The sequence below is a fragment of the Dendroctonus ponderosae genome, unplaced genomic scaffold, assembly GCF_020466585.1.
Source record: "Dendroctonus ponderosae isolate FM_Combo_2020 unplaced genomic scaffold, Dpon_F_20191213v2 Dpon_F_20191213_9, whole genome shotgun sequence".
Classification (NCBI taxonomy): Eukaryota; Metazoa; Arthropoda; class Insecta; order Coleoptera; family Curculionidae; genus Dendroctonus; species Dendroctonus ponderosae.
In genome coordinates, this window is record NW_026019116.1 from 786645 (window position 1) to 805434 (window position 18790).

Genomic DNA, 18790 nt, shown 5'->3' on the forward strand with positions numbered 1-18790 from the left:
AGCCGCCCATCAATATCTGTCAGTGTTCGAAAGTTGTTCGAAAGGATGTCAGAATATTGGACTTTTGTGTCTTATGTTGTGCTCGATTTCCGGCTGTGGAACATTGCTTATAAACAATTATTTATAAATAATTAAAGAAAGTGCGAAAGCCCGTTTTTTGTGCATAATTGTTGAACCGTTGATGCTATTGAAAAAAAGCTTTATCCTTTTTTTCAAATATTAAAAACACCTATGATATCAGATAAACTACATTAAAATCCGTTCATTAGTTTACTCAAAAATAAAAAAAATCCGTCGATTTCAGCGTTTTGTTAAGTTTCAATAATTAATTTAGTTTTGTTTCAAGAAAATGGTATCATAACTTTTTTGGTCAGATACAGCAGTATTTTTTACATAGGCCAGAGTCTTTTTTACATAACAAATAGGAATGAACAGAAAGTTATGAATATTTGGAACTAAAAAAAACACTTATAAAGTATACAGACACCGTCCAAAAAAGTTATAGTGCCAAAACCAAATTTAATTATAAAAATTTTTACTTTCATCTATTTAGTGCCCGGAAAAAATCTATCCTAGTCCGACTGCATTAATTGTTTCATTGAAGAATATCCACTCCACTTTGCGCGAATTTGCTGGGTCAGCAATAAATTATGACCGAAGACTGAATTCATTTTGTTCTTTTATGTATGCAAGGGCTGATGGTAAAAAAAAAGTCATAACATTTTTTATGAGTAACGTTTTACCATTTTATCGAAATTTTATTTCAACTCAAAAAAAGGTGACCACATTTTTTATCTTTCCCACTTAAGGGCAGTAAAATGCGAAAAATCTTCCATTTTCATGCTAATCACTGATTACAATTCATCTTATCGCTTAATTGAAAATTGGCCATTTAATACTTGAGCTTTGTTTGATATAAACAAATATTGAAACATGTTCAGACTAGGTAAATAGCGCCTATACAAATTTAAATATAGTTCGTCCACTACTCCACTGGGCAGATGCAACAAATGCTATTTTATTTCAGAAGCACTGCTATTCGTCGAAAAAGATCAAGTTTCAAGGGCAAGGAACAGCTCAGAATTCCGAAAAAACAGTCAGTCAGTCACAGCCTGTGACTCACAGGCCTGATCACATTAAAGAAAATATCGGAGACGGCTGTTACTGCTGTTCCCGACAATTTCTGTTCATTCTGACTTTTTTCCATCTTCCATACAAAACCTTACTACTTCACGAGAATAAAATATCTCGCTTTGTTGAAATATCGAAATACCATGTTGAACTGGCCCTGACCAGCATCGTAGGCGAGCCCTGTTATTTCAAATCACATGTTATTTTAATGATGATCGATGTCTGTTCCAAAATACCTGTGACAAGTATTTCGTGTCATCCCTAATCCCTAACTCGCTCACTTTCCAAATTTGCCGGACAAGTTCGGACGTGTTCTGTATTGTTCTATAGTGTTCTCCTGAGGTAAGACTGATTACTACCATTTTTCATCTGCTTTTATCTGAACAATCCTCCAAGTAAATGTCTTGTAAACGGCAGGTAAGCGTTCAAGTTACTGCTGGGCAGAAGGTTTCGGCGATATTTTCGTGAATTTCCCCCATTTCATGATGAAACTCTAAGTCTCGTTCGTATGAGCTTCCAAGCCCATGATTTTATCATTTTATTACATTTCTGAACCCATGCTTGCCTGCCTCACATTGAACCATGGCGGTGCACTTTCACTTAACCATTTTTATTACAGCAGCTCGGTGATGCCAAGCGGGCCTCCGAAGCATTCCCAGGCCATAGATGAGTCCCCATTTTCCAGTCAAACTTGCCTAGTTCAGTTCTAAATGATGATTCCAATAGACAAGCATATGGCTGAATTTGTACTGTCGATTAATTTGCACTGATTGTTAAGGCTTAGAAGTAGAATGCGTTTTGCGGGTTTGCTGGTGGTTAAATGAGTTCGTTTTGCAGGCTTTTCATCATGGCGGACGCTCCGGTTGCTTCAGAAAACTTCATTATGGTGAGTTGTCCGGGTAGTTTCAGTCCCGACGTCCTTTATGGTTCACAGAATTCTGAGAAACTCGCGTAGATCGTTTTTAAATTTCACAACAAAATTTTTGAAAATTGCTTTCCCGAAATCACACCACTCACAACTGCGATGATGCCACTTATTTCATCCCTTGCCTGTGTTCATCATAACCTGTATTATCAAATCTTTCGCGAAACATTTTGGAATAATTTTTTTCTGTGTAAAACGTTATTCATTTTATTTGCCGCCACAAAAAAGCGAGTAGATTGAGACAGAATTAAAAAAAAATCAAATACTTTAGACCGCACTTATGATGCTGCACCAATGTTAACCTAAAAACGCCATTTTGAATAAAGGACCGGGTTTTGCGCTGGATTTCTGGGAGCCTTAAAGAACACCAGCACCCCCATTTGCCCCCAAATTCGTGATGATTTACATAGACAAGCATATGACTGAAGGTTCTGTTGATACTTTCCGCTGATTATCCTTTGTAAAGTCTGCTCATACAGTTCTGGATGTTTTCTTTGAAATAACTGGGTTTCTTTTTGCAGGACTCCAAAGGAGCTTCGCACGTGGAGGCGCTTTCATTGCTGCAGGTAAGCATTTTCACCACGTTCAGGCATTCAATCGCTTCACTCATTAGATGAGGCCTAAGACATTTGAAACCTGAACAAACCGTTGTTGATAATTTTATATACTGATTTATTGAATGTATTTTGCCAAGCCTTTGGACAATCCAATAGAATTTCTCTCAATTTTCATCTGTTGCAGGTCTGGCGTAGTTGAAAGGTGAGTTGCAATGGCTCAGAAGTTTGGATGTTGAACAGCACAATGATGACACTAATTACCGTCTGATAGTCGAATGATTATAACTTTCGGCTGCATTTATTTGCTGATTGACTTCAAATGGTCTCACAAAGTATTGGTTGGGAGACCGCAGTACTAAACGAGTTTGTTTTAGGAGTTTCCCGGCCTAGAATGGGCAATGAGTGAAGACTGCAGAGACTAACTAGGTAAGAGCGCTTAGTTTGTGTTAATTACCCCTGAATTGCTGGAAAATGATGAAAAAAATTACCGTCTGATACACTGCAGTGATTATAACTTTTGGCTGCTTTTTAAACTAATTTGTCCCAAACAGCACAACAGTTTTGCGTGTTTCAAGACCAGTTTTTCAACTCAAAAATGTTTATTTTCAGGTGTGGGAGAATGGAGACACTGAGTCTTCGTCGGAGACCCAAAAAGGTGCGTAAAGGAACACTTTTCTATACTCTTAAACAAACGCGAAGTGACGTGATGCAAATTAAGTTATCCCTATCATAAAAACAATTGATGAGATCTTGGTATCTGATTAATCTAGTTTATAACTAGCAAGGAAAGGTGTGATGCGGCGATACTAATGGGAATTCTTTTGCAGGTTCTCTGTCCAGTAGTATCCAGTCAATCGAGGGTTCCGGACTGAATTCCTCCTAATTTTGCGGGTAAGTGTAGTCAATTTTCCGCAAATGTCCACTCGGGTTTTACATGATGTTATTTAGTTATCCCTATCATAAAAAAGTTGATGATAACTCAGGTATCTGAGCAATTTTGTCCACTTTCAAGCTCAACCTGCCCTAGTTTGGGTTTAACTAAGAACCATTTTGTATTTCCAGGTGGTGGAGCTGGGTAACATTGAGAACCATCAGCAACAGCACTGACCAAGGTAAGTGTTGGTTAAAGCTGCTAAAGAATTGCCAACAGATTTTGTCATGATGATCACAATTTATATACGCTATTTTGAGCTGAACTATGAAAACCACTTGCCCTCACTGAACCGCTCAAATCAGCCCCTTTTKAGTGGGCGAAAGTTACTGCTTCGTTCAACGTTTTTTTTTTGTTACAGGCACCACACAAGGGAGGCAACAAAAGTAATTTCTGATCTTCTACGTAGATTAGCACCATATTTTCCTTAGTTATAATGATTCTTCAAATATACGCTATGAATCATTTGGTGATGTCATCTAAGTTCTGAATGATACTTTAAAGTTTTTGTATAAATTAGTGGTTTGAGCCTGATTTGAGATTGAAAACCCTGATGCAAGAAGGGGATAAGTAACATTTATTGGCTTTTACGCGTGACAAAAAAATACGTTTTAAAAAGTATTTAAATGTTACTCAAGGCAGAGACCGAAAGTTTAAATATTTTGGTGTACATTAGATAAAGTTATTCTAAAAAATAAACTAGAAATATAGGAAAAATGGTTTGGTTATTCCATAATATGGCAAATTTCCAGTCAAGATATTTCAAATTAACTAACGGTAAAGGTGGGAGATAAATCCGAAAGTATTAAAAAAGACGGGTTTTATTTAGAAAACAATATTCGGTAACTAACACAGGTTTTTGACGCACCATCTACATTGAAAACTAATTTTAGAATGTGCACCAATATCAAAAATTTTCGTCGAGTCCACACGAAAGTATTGGAAACTATTTGCTCAAATACTATGTCAAAGGAAAGAATGGAAACCACAGATTATGTTGAAACTCTGTTTATAACACAGTAGGAATAAACAAGACACTAGTTTTAAAATACAGTTCCAATCGCTTAGCAGTAGATGCTAAAACTAAGCTACAAATCTAGAAAATCTTAATATTTATAAAGTACACTTTGGGTTGCACGCTAGAAAACTATGTATATTACTGTAGATACTTTTACAATCTTAGATTTTAACAATAATTCAGAGTCATAGCTATTATATTGTGGACCCGTTCTTCCGAAATATGTTTTACTCATAATAATAGCTGAAAATATAAAAAAGGTCCTTTTAAGAAATTTCTTCAGCAAATACGTGTGGAATTTTGAAATTTYGCATCCATTTTCATGTAAATGTATCTCACAAATGTCTTCATAAAATATTTTAACAATACTGTTACAAAATTCGAGCTTTACTGAAATTGCRTATTTTTGGAAACAATAAATTATTTGATATATTCTTTCTATGTGGGTTTTGCTAGTCCCCTATCGGGCGTGTCCCCARGTTGCGAATAGGGGAATGCCATATATTGAAAACTCAACCGGTTGTGATACTGCAGTAGGAGGAAGGCAAGGGGAAACCACATCATTAAGATCTCTRGTAAAAATAATCATGAAAAGACAAAATCTACTGCAAAATKCTGCTGATAATGGGCAGCGAACACTAAGATCGGGCAGGGGGGGAGAAAGGGSCTTGTCGGGCGTCATCCAGCGAAATYCCTTCAAAATTCACAACAYAMCACTTTGAGTAGCAACATGGGATGTGAGAACCATTCATTGAAGCCGGAAAATTGCTTAAAGCCAGTGAAGAGATGAACAGGCTTTGGATAAATATCTTAGGACTCAGGGTTTATTCACAATGTACGTCTAACTCCGAGGAGCACGATGTACTACTCAGGCAGGGCTGATAACCATCACAGCCATGGGGTGGCAATTAAGGTCGACGGAGGGATAAACCGATGAGACAAAATTTCTCCCTTGATCAGAAAAGGTCATGCTTCTGCAACTGCTAATCATTCAAGAAAAACTGAATTTGATCCAGGTATACGCACCTACTGCTGAAAAAAGACGATTGAACAGGCTCTTAAAATTACCAAATCAAGAGATATCGCTATACTCATGGGAGATTTGAACGCGAAGATAGGCAATACGTTGTGGAAAAACTTGTCATTAAAACTGCTTTCGATAAACTGCATAAAAGACGCCTGTACATCTGGAAGGCACCAGGGGATTCAGAAAACAATGTCATAAGAAATCAAATAGACTAAATCTTCCCCAGTAGCGGATATAGAGTCAGATCACAACCATCATGACCATCGGATTGGGCGCCCAATTCCGAATAAGGYTGAAAAGAATTGAATYAGGAGTTTAGAAAAAACAAATCGACCTTAATCGCTTCAAAAAAYAAACTRCGAAACAGAAAGTAGAAAGAGATATTCAAGAAAACCTGAGAGAAATTGATGAAACAGACCTTGATAATGATGGACATTGGAACAAACTTAAGGAAYCTCTGTTAAGACCGGCAAAAAACACCTGGAAAAGGACAAGCCAAAGAAGGAAAAAGATTCGATGACTGATGAAATCTTAAAACTCATGAGTACGAGAAGAACATTTAAGGACAAAGATAAAGATCAACACAAACAAGTCAATATTGTAATTAAGAAGAAGATCCGCGAAGTAAAACAATGGCTGGAGGACAGATGTACGAAAATCAAAGAACTTGCAACTAAATATGACTTATTCAATATGCATAAGACAGTGAAAGAACTTAGCGGTGGCAATAACAGAAAACAACCGTTCATACTTAAAGATCAGCAGGGGAATATGCTTTGAAAACTTACAAGRGGAGACAGGACCAAGAATAACCGAGGAAGAAGTGATTCATGCTATCAAWTCGTCGAAGAACCAGAAATCACCGGGGCCACACGAGATACCATTAGAGCTACTGAAGMTGATACTGGCAGAGAAGATAGATYCACTAGCGAACTTATTCAACAAAATCTGTAAATCCAGCATAATACTGATAATACTGCAAGACTGGCTGATGTCGGCGTTTGTTATCCTACCGAAAAAAGCACATGTCACCCAATGCAGCGACTATCGCACTTGTGCACCAATCTTCACTGTGATGAGCTACACACTGAAGATTTTCCTCAAAATTATCCATAATAGAATACACATTGGAGGAAAAGATCGGAGCAACACAATTTGGGTTTCGAAGTGGGTATGGAACTCGAGAAGCACTTTTCGCTTTTAATATCTTAGTTCAGAGGAGTTTAGATGTAAACCAGGATATGTATGTATGTACATGTAGACTATAATAAAGAATTCGATAACGTGAGACGAGACCAACTTGTCGAGATTTTACTAAAAAAACAGCTTGACACCCGAGACATAAGAAGAATAACGAGTCTGTACTATGACCAGAGAACAGTCGTTCCAGATGAAACTGATATAACCAACGAAGTCCAAATTAAAAGAAGAGTAAGGCAACGTTGCGTGATGTCATTGCTATTTAACATTTGCCCGGAAGAGATTATAGAAAAAGCGCTAAATGAAGAAGAGATAGGTATAAAAGTAAACGGAAGGCTTATAAATAATATTAGGTATGCCGACGATACGGTCGTAATTGCAGGAACTCTAGAAGACCTTCAACCAATTTTAATCAAGTTATTTACAGCAAGTGAGGGAAAGGGCCTGATACTCAGTGTTAAGAAAACTTAATTTGTGATTATCTCGAATGAACGGAGAGTAAGCGGTGGCATCTACATCCATCGTAGCCCCATAGAGCGGATACACAAGTATGACAACTTGGGAATGAGCGTCAATAGCAACAATGACTTCATTCAGGAAATCAGAATACGAGTTGAAAGAGCACGACCCGTTTTCATCAACATGAAAAGCATTCTCGGCAATCACGGTATCAATCTGAAACTGAAGATGCGACGGTTTTTTTTTTTTTTTTTTTTCGGAAATGCTCTTTTACGCACTCCCAGAGCTGGTGGTCTGTCGCTCTGGTGTGTGTGGGACTCCATCTAAGCTGTTTACCCGAATGCTTACCCGGATTACTTAGATGCGACGGGTTAGATGCTATATTTTCTCTGTGCTCCTCTATGGGATGGAGATGTGGATCCTCAACAAGGCCAATGCGAAGAAAATAGAGGCCTTCTGAATGTGGGTTTATCGGAGGCTGCTTGGAGTCTCGCGGATGGACACAGTGACGAACGCGAAGTCATGCGGAGAATGGATAAGGAAGCGGAGTGGTATTAATCATCAAACCACGAAAACTAGAGTACTTGGGCCACGTCATGAGAAGGGAGGTATCAACTGCTGCAGCTTATTATGAAGGGCAGAAGCTAAGGAGAGAGAGAAGGTATAAATGCCAATCCATCCAGTTCGCTCCAGCCATCGGCTTCAAAGATATGGATTGCAATGATGATTGCAAAACTCCAAAGCGGAGGAGGCACTTGGAGAAGAAGATTACTGTTATTTATAGTTAAATACTTATTACTGCGACTTCACTGCAAACATTGTTTAGTTCAAGTCTTCCGATTTTTACGGCTCATTTGATTCTCTGTCAAATAACTTTCTCGAGTGCGCTTCCCCCTCCGATCTTATTTATACTACCAAAAAGAAACCCATAGAAATTGAGTTGCCAACCAAGCAACCAGTTTATAACCAAAATCCCATCCGACTCTCTATCGGTCAGATGTTTGACTAGTAAGGCCGACGTCGTAAAAAGTTGTAAAAAAAGTAAAAGTAAAAATATCTTTTATCCGAAATAGTATACATTTTATATGTATATACAGGGTGGTCATTTTCTGAATCTTTGTATGGGAAACTTCTACATTTTTTAAAAATAGGGAATCCGTTAAATGGGCAAAATTGGGCAGAATTCGATTGCCTTTTCATTACCGTTTTCAAAATTTAGGTACCCTACTTGGTTCCTGAAATATTCTGAAAAGACAAGAAATCAACACTTTTTTAAATATCACATTTTACGTAAACTGCTTAACTTATCCAATCCAATCCAATAAACTAGCACTCGTTGTCATAGTCAATTTGATAAAAAATAAACTTATTTTTTTAAAATGGCAATCATAGTTGGCTGTGGGCCTTTTAAAATTCTTATTTTTTTCTAAATTTAACGATATAACTGTTCCTATATTTATCTCTTTTTTAAACCGTAAAAATGAACAAGAAAAATACTAACAAGCGTCTAGAAGTATTGTCACGATATGGTTAATGCTTCTGTCATAAAAAGTGTCAAAAAGATTTTTCTTTTTGACACTTATTTTTGTAGTAGTTTGAAATTCAGAAAAAAATTAAGATTTTAAAAAGCCCACAGCCAACTCTGATTACCATTTAAAAAAAATAAGTTTATTTGTTATCTCGTCAATCAAGTTGACTATGACAACGAGTGCTAGTTTGTTGGCTTGATCGCAAAAAGTTCTGCCAAGGGCAATTTTAACTTTTTTTCTAAGTTAAGCAGTTTACGTAAAATGTGATCTTTAAAAAAGTGTTGATTTCTTGTCTTTTCAGAATATTTTTTTAAGGAACCAAGTCGGGTACCTAAATTTTGAAAACCGTAATGAATGGGCAATCGAATTCCGCCCAATTTTGCCCATTTAACGGATTATCTATCTTTAAAAATGTAGAAGTTACCCATACAAAGATTCAAAAAATGGCCACCCTGTATTTATATATTTTTTATTTTAACATCTTTTACACTGCTCAGTTATTTACTTTTTTTGATTAAGTTATTTCAAGTGTTTTCACATGCTTTAATAATGTAAACGCAATTTATACGACAAAGAGTCTGTTCTCCATATCATAAAAAACAGCAAAAAAGAAAGACAAGAACCAAAACGACACTAATCACATCTGGTGGTAGTAGTAGTAGTAGTAGTAGTAATAGTATTGTAGGGGGACCCGAGAGGTCCGACGAGTAGGTCTTAAAGGCCCTATTTCGGCATCCCCCTTCCATCCATCCCCATCTTAGCACTCCTGACCTTCGCCACCCTGGCGTCCCGTCTTCCTGACAAACTCAAGGATCCGTCTCCACTCCAAGGAAGACAATTCGATCCGGGAGAGTGTGGAAGCCCAATAGGCGTCAAACTCCACACTAGGTTCACTTGTTTCTGTTCTGCCACTTTGTTCAAAGCTGATATATGAAATAACCGAGTTCTATCTCTTGTCTATAGTTTTCTGCAGCGGATCATCGGTAATCTGCCAAGAGGTCAAATCTGTCACTGGCTACTTCATCATGTTCACATCAGAAATTACGAAATTATCAGCAACTTTGATTTGTTAAAGTGTGGGATGGTATTGTTGATGGTCATTTGGTTAGGATCTTCTCTTTATTCCAGTACCTTGTCCGAACATCGAACGTTGGCATTCATATTGACCATAGATATTGACTATAGGTTATCACTCTGTTCACCGCAGCTCGGAACAGTTCACCAGATGTTTTGCCCTAACAGTCTCGAAAATTTCGGAGCCAAGATGTTCTGCTTCGTCCTGGGCTTCTACTTTTAGCAATTTTACCCTGCGTCACTAAATGAAGGAAGTAATATTTCTCTGAGTGCCCAGACACGTATGTACGCTGAAGTATTCGAGTTTTCGGCTTTTTATTGCTTTAATGTGATTGGAAATTGATCTTATACCCGGTAGATCTATGCAGCACATGGAAAAGCTATGCACAATTACTATTTGAAGACCAAAGAGAAGCCAGGCAACCAATGGGGAAGGTCGGGCCCGGAAATTCTTGAGTCTGAAGTTCAGCATGCTCTGAAAGCAATGAAAAACCGAAAAAGTCCCGGTCATGACAACGTGCATGCAGAAGTTCTTAAAATATTTGACCCAAAACATTTCACATATCTGTTCAACCTAATATACGATTCGGGTAAAATTCCAAGCGACTGGTTAAAATCAACTTTTGTAACAATTCCCAAAAAGACATCTCCAAAAGATTGTAGTGACTACAGACTTATAAGTCGCATGAGTCATGCTCTAAAAGTTTTTCTTCGAGTCATACATGGTCAAATATACTCGACATGTGAAGAAAAGAGCGGAGAGACACAGTTTGCCTTCATCAAGGGGTTGGGTACGAGAGAGGCTTTGTTTTCAATCAAACTGATTCAGAAGTGTTATGATCAACCCCAAGATGTCTATGCATGCTTCATAGATTATCAGAAAGCTTTCGACAGCGTTAGACACGATATTTTCCTAAATAGACTGATCGAGATAGGAATACACGCCGAAGACATCAGAATCATACAGGAACTATATTGGAACCAAACCGTGGAGATAGGAGTTAACAGAAACCTATGCACAGATACCTTCAATGTATGTAAAGGAGTCCGCCAGGGCTATATATTGTCACCAATACTTTTTAATATAAACGTCGAAAAGATCTTGCAAATGGCCCTGGAAGGAGAAAGTAGAGGAATTAAGATTAACGTAATTCCAATTAACAATATACGATATGCAGATGATACGGCAATTCTAGCCCCAACTTTAGAGGATCTCCAGCAAATAATGGATAGAATAGAGCCCATGGGTAAACGTTATGGTCTTAAAATCAAAGCTACCAAGACCAAACTTATGGTAATATGTCGGCAGCCTATAATCAACACCGTATTGACGGTCGATGGAAATATAGAGCGAGTATCACGACTTAAATATCTGGGTGCCATGATCAACGAACGATGGGACTGCGATGAAGAAGTTAAACTTAGAACGAATTATGCAAAAACAACATTTCGCAAACTTAAAAATTTCATATTAGCTCGCGGTCTCCCGCTAGCACTTAGACTACGGGTAGTAAAGTGTTACATATGGCCCATCTTACTATACGGCGCAGAAACGGGGTCTCTCAAAGCTAGAACCCTGAACCGCATCGAGGCGTTCAAAATGTGGACTCTCCGGAGACTCTTACGCGTGCTATGGACCGCACATGCCACGAATAAAGAAATTTTGAGAACTGTAAGTTGCGAACGAGAAATACTTAACATCGTTAAAGAAGGAAAAGTTTTCTACCTTGGCCGTATCCTTAGAGGAGGCGAATATTAAATTCCTAAACTAATTCTACAAGGAAAAATAGAGGGACGTCGAGGCCCAGGAAGAAAGCAACACTCCTGGCTAAGAAACATACGGGACTGGTGTAACAACAGCGATGCAGCCACCATATTTCGAAGAGCCGACAACAGCAATCTGCACATTGTATGAAGAGTAAAGGCAATCGCCGACGTGCGGCTAATCACCAGGCACAAGAAGAAGAAGAAGAAGATTGCTTTAATTGTGTTCTTCTTCATTTGGAGTAGATACAACTTAATTGTTATTCCGAGGATCCTCTCATAGAGCCACATTTCAAAAGCCTCCAATCTCTTCAATAGTGTGTCGGTCAGCGCTCAGTTCTACACTCCATAGAGTAATTTGGAGAATCTGTAGCAGCGTGTTAAAAACTCCATTTGATTGTGAATTGAAACTGAACCATCCATCTGTGAAGTGAGCAATGTCGACGTGTCTCTGTTATTCTTAAATATAGCTACACTTGCGGCTCGGCAAGTAGGTCTTTTTAATTTGGCAGCACAATGAAAATTTGGGATACCGACGTTTTATTTATTGCTCATCCAAGTTTCTGATAAAATCAATAGGTGTAGTTGAACGTTGCGTAACAGCATGTGCATATAAACTTTGACAATTTAATGGAAATATTGATATGCCCTTTCTAATGGAACCACAATTTTTTAGTCAACGAGTGGCCTTTACTAAGCGTTACTGAGACAAACGTGACGGCGCAGTCTCATTCAATACCCACAAACCTTCTCGGCTGTCTCGCTCTGCCGACTGATCCTTTCTCACTAAGTCGTCTCGAGTAGACTTGACCCGAAGGAGCAGTACATATCAGTGTGACGCCTCAGTCTCATTCAACATCACAAGAAAGTGCTAAACGCGCCTAAAGAAGGTGTCTCTTAAAAATGTTCTCATTTCATTATCCTTAATTGGGCCCGATACTAATTTCAGTCCCGGCCCTCGTAAGGCTTTGGGGTCCAGCACTTCAACTTAGGGTTTGCGCACTAAATGCTTAGATTTCTACTCAATAATGACAACAATAACCTGCTAATACCGAAAGCATAACTACTTTGTCAACAATTTGCAACATGGATTGTCATTTTCTCGGAATAATGTGTTTTCATCAAGCTCTTGTGTGTAAATGTACTTATTTGATACATAACCAATTCATACATGACCAATTCGGACGATAAAGAAACGAAATTGTTCGTCCGATTTATGACGAACGCAGTTCGCACGAAAACGGTTCAAACGACGGCCGGATCACAGACTACACACTTTTAAATACACACGGCCGGCCTAATGGAACGTTAAGGTGAACGCGCGGCTGTGTGCGTGCGAGAGAGAACTACATACTTGTCTTTATCCATGCCAGACATAACGGCGACGTAGCGCATTCCGATAGGTTTACCCCTTGCCATGAGAAAGTTGTCACGTCAAAAAATGGACATCCGCGAACTTAATGAGAAAATTACTGCTTGTATTCACATAACAATACTGAAGAACTGCAGCAAGAGCCGAAACTAGGAACTGCATAAATTGGGACCAGATACACGAAACTTTATAAGACAGAGAAGAGTAACCCCTAGAGACTCAGCCAAATACCAAGAAGGGAATAAGAGAGTTAACAAGCGAGGAAACATATTCGAACGTTAAAAAATCTTAGTAGGATGTGACGAGTCATTCGATTAAAATAAATTGATGGCAGCGAAAAATTTTGCTCAGTCTAAAAAAAAAATATTTTAATTTACCATCAACTATTAAGAATAAATAAATATAGAACAACACCAGCATTGGTGATACTCCCATAACGTGTAACACACTAGGCATGAGTAACACTGGGTTGAGTTGCGCTATTAAGCTGCTGTCGCTCTGTGAGTTAGTAAGTTATAACTCATCAGCTAAAGAGTTATGACTCAAAGCATTTAACCCAGGGCTGGATTAAACCTTTACGAGGCCCGATGCCAGTAGAATTTAAGCACGTAAATACAAGTCACCATATTTTTTATGCCGTGAATTTTGACGAGTTTCGTTGCGGGGAAAATGTTTTTTAGTTGTTTTTAGATTTATTTTAACGTCAGTATTAAAATACTGGCAATCTTAAGGTATTTTCGGCGACAAATTATCAATTTAATTTTATTAAAACACTGGCCTCCTTTGTCGATTTGCAAATCACTTTCCAACTTCAATTTTGAAACAAAAATCAAATATTTTTTTATCAAAAAACGAACAGAATAAGCGAAAGTTTATACTAAATTATTTGACAAATTCTCTATATTTTTTCCCTCAAAAACGCTCTATTTTGTAGAACTTCTTCTAAAAATGCTGACAACGTAGAGGTCTTTAACGCGAAAAATTACAAGATAAATTTATAGCTTTGTAGGAATTTTACAAACACTTTTTTCATCGTCGACAGAATCTAAAATAAATTTCTCTTGTTTTTTCCCAAAGGACATTAAGGTTTTTTCAAATACCGGTTATAAAACTAAAAGTTTTCAATAAAAAGCGCAAAAAACACATTATTTTCTGATGCGTTTCTTCTTTCCTGACAATAATGGAGTCTTTTCAGCAAAAAAAGGACAAAATTAATTTTGTTAGAAAATTGGCCTCATTCATCGCTTTGCAGGGAATTTTAGAAAACCCTTTTCAGCTTCGAATTTGGACCAAAAACAAAATAATTTTATTTAGTTTTTTAACGAAAGTAATTTAAGATTAATTTGACAAATCGACCACAGCAAAAGTTTAAAAAAATATTTTTGGAAAATTTGCCACCCTCACCGCTCTGAATATTTTTAAAGTTGGTTTAAAATATCAGGTCTTTCCAGTTTAGCAACGTTTTCTTAAGCAATACTCTCTACTCAAAAAACGCATTATTTTTTAGTTTTACTTAAAAATACTGACAATCTTCAGACAGTTTCTATGAAAAATTAGAAATTAAATTTTATTGGATTGGACACTCGCCTCTTTAACCGCCATGCAAAACAAACATTTTCGGAAAATCTGTTGCATTTTCGAATTTCGCACAAAACCCTGAAAATTTTTTCTGGATTTTTTCGCAAAAATATTTCCCTGAACAAGCGAAAGTTTATAATCAATTATTTGGAAAACGTGTCACCTTCGTCGCTGTGAATAATTTGTTTTTTCTTTTGGTTTCATCACGTCGGTCAATATTTCTAAGCAAAACTTCCTCTAAACAAGAAAATGCATTTTTTCTTAACGTTTTACTGTAAAATACTGGCAAACTGAGGGTGTCAAAAATTTAAAAAAATTAAGAGATCGATTTTACAAGAAAACTAGTGGTCTTTATAGTTTGGTCTTCTTCATCGGCTTTTTCCGCTACCCGTGTTACCTTTGGATTTGGGACTAAATCGATGCAATTTCTTGTTTTCTTTCGAAAAAAAATGTGCTTTTCCAAAAACGATCAGAGAAAGCAAAAGCCTACAATCAACTTTGTATTTGGAAAATGCGTCACCCTCGTCGCCCCTGAAGAATGAAGAAATGTCCGGCTTCTCCCGTTTCAGACCAAATATTTTCAAGCAATCGTTTCTACAGCAAAGGTAACTCAGTGAATTTTTAGGGGTTAGCGTAGTGCCGGTCAAGTGGATTGGTGAGCCAACCCAACGCACCGGCGCAGTAACTCGGTTCCGTTGCTGCTGAAGCGTAACTACTAAAAAATGTTCATGACCTTTGTTAGGTAATAAAATTCAGTCTCGGTCATCAGTAAAGGAGTTATAACTCATTAATCGATATGTTAAAACTCATGGCCTCGAGAAAGGCCCGAATAATGCGTCGAAACATCGGGCACTTTTAGCTATCCAAGCATTTTCAGTAACGTTTCGTGATGCTTCTAGACACGTAACATTAATTAACCTCGACAATGGTTTTCTCTTTCAAATAAACGAAATTTCCACTCCTAGTGTCCTTATCCAATAATAAATAACCATTTGTGTTTCCAAATATATATAATTTATTGTCAAAATATTTGGAATGCCAAGATTATGATATTGGTTGATATGAATCGAAAAAGATTTAAAAATCGGTTGTACGGCTAATTGCATTATCACAATACTCTTGACCTACACGTCTACACGTACTTACATCTGCCTTTGAGACGATTGATATGCTGAAATAGGTGGCTATGAACATTACAAATTGTGGAACTCCAGTTTCTTAGTTCTTCTTAATTTTGCAGATTACTGCAGTTATCTGTAGTACAAAGTTACATTAACTCACCTACTGGTCGAGGTCTTTAAATTCTGTTTTCACAATGATGCAATACTGATATTGCATCGTTGTTATTTTGATATAATTTTTCCAAATTTCGAATTTTTCATACAAGACATTTGATTTAAGTAGTTTCATCAAAAGCTGATTTATAACAAACTGTTCTATGTAGTGGCTGCTAATCTCGGTTAACCTAAGTTCTATGTACTCGGTGCAAAACGATATCCTCATCTACGTCGATTGCATTTCCATAGGTTTTTTGAAGTGTAATGGCCTTTGGAGTCGTGGTGGTACAGCGGCATTTAAGAATCCATTGCACAAGGACGGTTAACAATCGTGAATCATCTGAGTCGTATTTAGGAGGAAATTCATCCGCCCAAAAATCAGCCGCTGGCTCTATGTATTCGGGTAGTAATTCGGAGCTATTTTCGGCCAAGCCTGAACCTGTGGAAGATAACCTGTTGATTATACTTAGATAGTTACTCAGAATACCTACACTATACACTTTCATACCAATCTGAACTTTTTGTTAATGTGCTAATTAAAGGAGAGTTCAAAGAAAGAGGTTTACAGGTGAACCCGTACAATAACGGAGAAGATTTTGGGAAGACTGAAAGCTTTGCAAATATTTGGGGTCTCCAAAAGGTAAGGAAGGACGATTTACAAACATAAGCTTTTGAGAGGCATAGAAAAAAACACACGCACAAATCACAACACGCATCCAATAATTTAGATCGAGCTATCAAATGATATTAAATTGTGGACACTCTATGTGGCAATGAGCAACAACAAAACCTAACGCCTGGATGCATAGTCAATCAGCAACGATTCGCCGTGATGTCGTCTTCATAGATGAACACAGAAGCATTGTTGTCAATGTTTAGGTAAAGAAAGTCGCAAAATCATTGGCCAAATCTGGCACCAATTGATGCGTATATATGAATTATCTTGATTCGGTAATCCTTTGACAACTCCAAGGTTACATATGCTACTCTGTCCGAGATTCCGTTGTAGCTTTGAATGTATTTGACCATTCTTGGATGTATTAGGAAACCTACTCCTCTTTGACTTTCGCTTTCGTGTCCAATTAATGAAGGTTTTTCCCGATTGAATGGTTTTCTCCATGTCTTCTGGTTTCCCTCAGTCCAATGATGTCCCATTTAATTTTGCCGAGTTGATTCTCTAAATCGAGGAATTGAGTGTCCGACATGAGTGACAACAGTTGTATGTTGCTATTATGATGTTCTTTTTGTTGATGAAGTTCGAATTGTTGCTTCTCCCAGAAACCATGAGGCCAGTCCAAAAGTACGGTCATCTTTTCCAAGGTGTGGGATTTGAAGCTATTGTTTCTACCCACCTGGGGTACATGTCCCTTCTGCTTCAAATTCAAAATTTGGGTTTGGATGGAGGAATGTGGAGAGGACAATGGTTTTCTCCGTATGGCATTGGAACATAAACCAAGGCTTGCGTGGGCAGGGGTGCGTCTTTGAAATCATCTATTGGGAATATAGATGAGTATCTCGCTACCTCTCTGAGGATAGATTATGGCTTTCAAATAGCGAGCTCATTTTAATAAACACAGAGCGAGCTTTCCCGTTGAGATATCGTATTTCTTAAGAGTTGTCCATCTCTCGTTAATGATTGTCCCCAGTTTTGTGTACTGCCTTACTTTTTGTATTCTACTTTTGGGAGTTTATATATCAACTGTCTTCGGCGATGTTTCTTTTACTTACTATGGGAAGTTGGATTTTGTCTGCGTTCAATACCAACTCGTACTGTGATCGAATTCCGGTCACCCTATCTATCAAATTTTGTAATCCTTGAAAATTATCTGCAAACATCCCTGTATTAACATTTAGAAATGTTTTTTGGCTTTGAAGCCGTGATCCATGAGAATTTCCTGCTGTTCGTTTACCTGAAGTTATTCAAAGATTTCGAGACCTTTGAACACATACATTAAAAATTAATTGTCAAATAGTTGAAGGTACTCCCAATTAAATTCCTCTCATTCACTTCATTAATTTTAATTTTAATTCATTCTAGAACCAGTAGCAACATACCTTCGCATATAAAATCCACATTAACGGTGGTACTGAGCGTTGGTTGGCAATCAGTTCCTGTTAATGGACAAAGACCGCAATACTTTGGTCTGAATCTTTTTCTGCTTCGACATGGCCCAAAGCGTAGAAATACTGGTTCGCTTATGCGATGGGTGGCTTTACACTCGTGTCCTTTCTAAAATGAAAATGTGGTCACAGATGACATTAAATCATATATTTTTGCTTTATTCTCTAGGATTAGGAAGAGAAAAGAGGAAATTGATTAATTTCCGTTCCCAGTTGATTTTGCACAAATAAAACCAACTTGTTTGTTTCTACATACTCTAAAAAGGAATTAGATTCAATAATAATTAATACTTCAACGAACATTTTGATCATAACCTGATACCAGAACTGAGCAAGCACAAAATAAGGAGGATTGTTGGCCTTTGCAACGAGATATTGAGCCGCCTGAAAGTATCGTAGATTTCCGTTTCTATGCATACCTCTGACAGTTTACTCGATGTTTCGACTAAACTGTCAGGGGCATCCATAGAAACGGCAATCTGCGATACTTTCAGACGGCTCAATATCCCGTTGCAAAGGCCACAATCCTCCTTATTTTGTGCTTGCTCAGTTCTGGTATCAGGTTATGATCAAAATGCTGCTTATGACTGCAATGATCGTCAGCAAGATATCCCCTTACAAATCAAAGTTTACGGCGACGTCGTTGCGACAAAAAGACGTAAGCGCCAAACATTTAAAAATTGTTTTATTTTAGCAACTACTACTTTAAAACTACCTTTTACATCCACCTAGCAGGGCGGTTTGAGCGGCAGAAAACTAGACATCAATTAAATTCGACCTTTTGTTGCGCAAGCGACAGTTCGCGACACGTTTTGTTGCTTTTGGAA

The 18790-nt window shown here is 37.6% G+C and overlaps 1 protein-coding gene and 2 long non-coding RNA genes across 20 annotated transcripts in view; 1 reads left to right on the forward strand and 2 right to left on the reverse strand.

Moving 5' to 3' along the window:
- Nucleotides 1–730: 730 nt before the first annotated feature.
- LOC125505620 lies at nucleotides 731–1614 on the reverse strand. Its single transcript, XR_007282290.1, has 2 exons — nucleotides 1368–1614; nucleotides 731–1311 (listed from the first exon to the last, which is right to left on the reverse strand). It is a non-coding gene; the product is annotated as an uncharacterized LOC125505620 (long non-coding RNA).
- On the forward strand, nucleotides 1311–5001 carry LOC109537700. 16 transcript variants are annotated; one of them, XR_007282289.1, is made up of 11 exons: nucleotides 1378–1473; nucleotides 1751–2017; nucleotides 2383–2521; nucleotides 2578–2622; nucleotides 2798–2815; nucleotides 2885–2935; nucleotides 2988–3039; nucleotides 3223–3268; nucleotides 3441–3504; nucleotides 3676–3725; nucleotides 3906–5001. It is a non-coding gene; the product is annotated as an uncharacterized LOC109537700 (long non-coding RNA). The 16 variants fall into 16 exon arrangements; XR_007282281.1 differs by lacking the exon at nucleotides 2383–2521 and having other exon boundaries at nucleotides 1311–1473; nucleotides 1751–1917; nucleotides 1969–2017; nucleotides 2798–2935; XR_007282287.1 differs by having other exon boundaries at nucleotides 2885–3039.
- Nucleotides 5002–15381: 10380 nt separating this feature from the next.
- LOC109537653 (CCN family member 2) overlaps nucleotides 15382–18790 on the reverse strand; it is a 125581-nt gene continuing 122172 nt past the window's right edge. For all 3 annotated transcript variants that reach the window (XM_048669722.1, XM_048669723.1, XM_048669721.1), the window contains exons 8-9: nucleotides 17898–18072; nucleotides 15382–16281 (exon numbers count right to left, since the gene is read on the reverse strand). In XM_048669722.1, coding sequence (XP_048525679.1) covers nucleotides 16031–16281; nucleotides 17898–18072 — 426 coding nt within the window. In that variant the 3' untranslated portion in view covers nucleotides 15382–16030. The remainder of the gene's footprint in view (nucleotides 16282–17897; nucleotides 18073–18790) is intronic.